At 41.4% G+C, this 4,531-nt stretch overlaps 2 protein-coding genes across 2 annotated transcripts in view; one reads left to right on the top strand and one right to left on the bottom strand.

The window, feature by feature from the left end:
• Window positions 1–413: 413 nt before the first annotated feature.
• Window positions 414–1,841, top strand: SARC_10086 (ribosomal RNA large subunit methyltransferase J; the record flags this gene model as incomplete). The annotated part of the gene is made up of 4 exons (XM_014295879.1): window positions 414–444; window positions 537–671; window positions 1,034–1,197; window positions 1,508–1,841. 4 exons carry the CDS (start codon window positions 414–416, stop codon window positions 1,832–1,834), a joined length of 657 nt encoding a protein of 218 aa, XP_014151354.1. The 3' UTR covers window positions 1,835–1,841.
• Window positions 1,842–2,206: 365 nt separating this feature from the next.
• The window catches only part of SARC_10085 (hypothetical protein), a 3,409-nt gene continuing 1,084 nt past the window's right edge, over window positions 2,207–4,531 (bottom strand). The window contains exons 2-4 of the mRNA XM_014295878.1: window positions 3,757–3,860; window positions 3,251–3,407; window positions 2,207–2,986 (exon numbers count right to left, since the gene is read on the bottom strand). Of these exons, the coding sequence (XP_014151353.1) occupies window positions 2,762–2,986; window positions 3,251–3,407; window positions 3,757–3,860 (486 nt within the window). The 3' untranslated portion in view covers window positions 2,207–2,761. The remainder of the gene's footprint in view (window positions 2,987–3,250; window positions 3,408–3,756; window positions 3,861–4,531) is intronic.

Raw genomic sequence — 4,531 nt, 5'->3', positions numbered from 1 at the left:
ATATATTTTTATATATATGTATATATGTGTGTATATCAAATATTTATATACATGTATGTGAGTATATGAATGCATGCTGAAACAGCGAATTTTTGTTACAAATATATTTAAACTTATATGCATGCAGTTACATCGATATATATCCTGAAGAATATATATATATATATATATGTATATGTGTGTATGTAATGATTTATATATCTACACTTGTATGTGCTGCATCCTGCTTCATGTCCACGTAGGTGTGTCGATTTTCCTACGGAGGTGGTTTATTTTGATGTATTACGGATATAAACGTGGAATGGAGATATTCTAAGTGTTATATTTCGTTAGTTTATGTGCCTACGAATACGCCGAACTCATGCTAGCCTAGATTTTTGGTTGAACCTCTCAAATACTTAATCCTTAACCATATGCTATCAGCATTTCCCTATTTGCTCACTGGTAGCCAGTACATCGGTCCCGATACCTAGAACCGGCCAGATTTTGTATCGGCAAGCGCACTGCAAACCTTCTTTTTATCGTATCCGCCACAGGTGTGGGCAGAGCAGTGGACCTGTGTTGTGCACCTGGCAGTTGGACACAGACTCTCGCACGGAAAATACTCAACGGAGAAGTGTCCGATAAACGAGTGATTTCGGTGGATTTACAAGCAATGGCGCCTGTTGAAGGTACCATATAGCATCAAACCTAAATGTTAGACCAACTCTCATTTTTTTTTCTGCATGGTAGCCCACTTGGCCCTGCTATGCAAATTGCTACTAAGCTCGCGATTTGTGGGCATGTTTCAGAACGACCGCACTTACGTAGTTTACTGTATATCCACTGCATCCGTATATCTCGATTGATTCCGAAATGAGTTCCAAACTGAATCGAATCGAATTACAGACATGAATACATACCTCTCCACGATGACTGGGCTTTCACACTTATTACGCATGACTTTAATCTCTTGATTCGAACTGTCCTTCGAGGTGTACCAATGTCGATCTTAATAGGTTGATTTTATTTGGGTGTGGCGATAAATGAACAGGGGTGACTATCCTACAAGGAGATATCACAGAACAAACAACTGCGGAAAGTATCATTAAGGCTTTCGACGGAAAATTGGCGGATCTAGTAGTGTGCGATGGCGCTCCCGATGTAACCGGACTGCACGACATTGATGAATATAATCAGGCGCAGCTTTTGCTTGCTGTAAGTTTTTATTCAACCGCTTTTGCTAGCTCAAAAAGTCGATTGGCGTGCACACTTGTACTTTTATATACTTGGCGCTTAGCAGACTTTCTAGCAGTCTTCTCGTATCGGGCAATTCTCATGTTTGGGACTTAGATTCCTATACTACATGTCTCCTGTATTGGTAGCTGTATCGCTAAACGGGCCAGCTTTTAACACCTCGGTTCTACGTCGCTTTGTACCAATATACCAATATCAATTGCGATCCATCAGTAAGCTCTAGAATCAACTGGCAACCAATCTAATCCACTTTGCATCCGAAATCGGGCAGGCGATGAATATAGCCACCTGCGTATTGAGGCCTGGGGGAACGTTCCTCGCGAAGATGTTCAAGGGGAATGAAACCGTGCACCTTGTATCACAGATGAAAGTGTTGTTCACACACGTGACCATCTCCAAGCCAAGGAGTAGTAGAGCAGCGAGTGCGGAGGCATTTGTGGTGTGTGTGGGCTACAGACCGCCGGTGGGATACACCCCCACACTGTCGAATGCCTTTCTCGACAGCGATTCCTACACCGCGGATAACTTGTCGGCAGCGAACGCATGTTACGAGCCGTTCCTGACATGTGGAGATATAAATAAAGCTGTGCCGAGTTGATAACGAATAGGCTGTATGCGATAGATGTGAGTCAATTTACGTCGGCAATCTGTGGTTTAGCGATAATCCAGAACGCATTCGGAAAGCATTCAACAGTGTGGTGAGGTGTTTCAGGAATAAGATATGCTTCGAATTGCTTCTTCTCTCTCTCCGTAAATTGTGTTTTTTAATTTTATCACGATACCACGTAATGGTGAAGGATGACTTTTATTATTATTATGGTCCAAGTCCAGAGGTGCGCAGAATGCCATTATTGTGCGGATTGTGTAGAGTGCCAGAATAGTGCCTCCTTTTTTTGTAGATTCTTTCCATTCATTATCAATCAATGTTTAAAACCACCATTAAATTACATGAAAAAAAAGAGCTCAGCAATCGCAAAACCAACAATTTTATTTCATTTTTTTAAATATTCCGTGTCATGCACAAAATACTCTAAATATATTTGCGGTATGCTCGCATGAGCAATCCTGACGGGGGCATAATCTAAGTGAGTACTCACGCAACAGTCACAGGGGCATGTCACCCACTCTGCATGCGGGTGCACGCCCATACCCGATACTCGCGCGTCCTTGGATTCTTGTATAGGGCGCATGTTCACCCCCACAACGTTGCAAGTCGCAATATTATCTAAACATTCCCTCAAATGAGCTCAGAAATCACCTCTATCCTCTTTGGAGGCTCTCGTGCTGGCAGTGTATCCAAAAGGTTAATTTTGGCTGTTCCAACCGTCAGTGGTCATGTTTTGCAGTGTACACCAGTATTGTTTTTGATGTTTCCCGGAAACTCAGAGAATATGCCCGATTACAAATCGGAGTGCCATCCTCGATCAAAACCATTATCTCACGAAGTCGTCTGATGTCAAACTTCTACCTTTCTTACTCGCTGACACATATGTGTAATTGTAAGTAGGCAGTGCTTTCTTTACACCTAGGCTCGAATTCCAATTCTCGATTTTTCATGTGAAAGCCACAATGTGCGTAACATAGGCACCTTGAGCATCTTTTGCACCAAGCATCCATTCAATGTATCGTCTATGCGATGCAGCGTATCTGCTACTACCCATATCACCCATCCCCTCTGTCTGCTGATTCCCAAAGCCTCTGGAATGTCGGCCACTGTGAAAACGTGAGCCGGCAGCTTCCTATTTTTGATCTTCACATATGGTTTGACAGCAAGAGGAGCGCAAGCGTGTCATTGAGAAAGGGCAAAAACATGGAATACTCAGTCTACGAACCTTGAATATATAGTCTTGAATATCGCAGAAGCTTTCTATTTTGAGCGTAAAACGCGCATGGGAACCTTGATGCTCAGCACAAGCGTAATCGGCCGAATTTAGAAAAGAAAAAGTGCATTCGGAAAGGCCAGGTCAAATTCAAAATCACTACCGCGTAGATTGTATCATTTATCGCAGCTTACCGAATCTAAAGTGCGCTGCACCCGGCCCTGTGGTATAATGAACCACTTTTCGTATAGCTCGACATTCACATGTGTGAAACTCTGCACCTTTCCTTCCATCACCAAAGTTCGGAATTCCATGTCGTAGTTATATACTGTACACCACGAGAATTGATTACTGTAGAAATAGGATTTGACAATGAATAAAATTTTTAGTAGAAATATGACTCGACAATGAGTACATAGTTGTAAGGTAAGGTACAAGCTTGATGCGGTCTACAGTTTCAAATACCAGACTGAAGGATCGGTTGCAAATGTGCTTTTCTCATGTAGGACATGTGCTACCCTGAATTGATTTCCAATGTTTCATAGCCATTTGCTTTCACACTAGATTATGCGGAACCAGTACCTATGTATGTTGACGCATAAGCCTAAGTTCGAAGTTTCAATTACAACATTCGCTTTTAAACCATTCTTAGATACTGGTATCGATCATAGGTACCACGGGCTAAAACAAATATTCTTACTTGTATTCCCGGATTTTATGCTCATATACTTTCAATTCGCCCCTCAAACTCTCCCGGTGCATAAGCAGTCCAACTATGTAATTTTTCCACGCTTGTCTCCATATCTAAAGCGAGACGAGGGACGTCGTTTGAAATTATGAGATTGTGTCGCATGTGCTTGAGCTGATCATACATGCTTCGTATCAAGCAACAAACAAGTTGTTGCTTCACAATATTTCCAAAAGCACCTGGCCATACACAACACACAAACACCGTACTCCTACATCTCGTGATCATTAATGACTGCTGGTGTATGTATTGCAACCAGCACAAGAAGATAGAGAACTATCAAGAAAATCTGATGTACGAAGCTGTACAATGTAATACTGAAGAACGATTCCCATTCCAAAACCTCACGGCGACGAGCAGAGAGTGCCTTAATGATAGCTGCAAGTGCTTGTATACTGCACATTCATATCCCAAAAACAACACAACACTAATGATGATTAATAGTTTCAGAAGTAGATTGGATAGCACACTTTAAAATGGACAAATAGCTATGCAGATTAAATTGTGAATTTAGACTCAAATACGGCCACGGATATATACACGAATATATTCGTTGTAATGAGTACATATACATATGCACATATACCGGAATCTTATTCACAACAACAGGTAAACTTAAACATGCAGGTCTAGCTAGATACGCTTGCACACAAAACTGTATAGATATATACACACAGAAATAGATATATACACACATATATACACACAGAAATAGATACACTCAATA

The sequence above is a fragment of the Sphaeroforma arctica genome (genome assembly GCF_001186125.1).
Source record: "Sphaeroforma arctica JP610 unplaced genomic scaffold supercont1.1132, whole genome shotgun sequence".
Lineage (NCBI taxonomy): Eukaryota > Ichthyosporea > Ichthyophonida > Sphaeroforma > Sphaeroforma arctica.
Note: the sequence above shows the minus strand (reverse complement) of the source record. Positions and strands in the feature narration are given on the sequence as shown.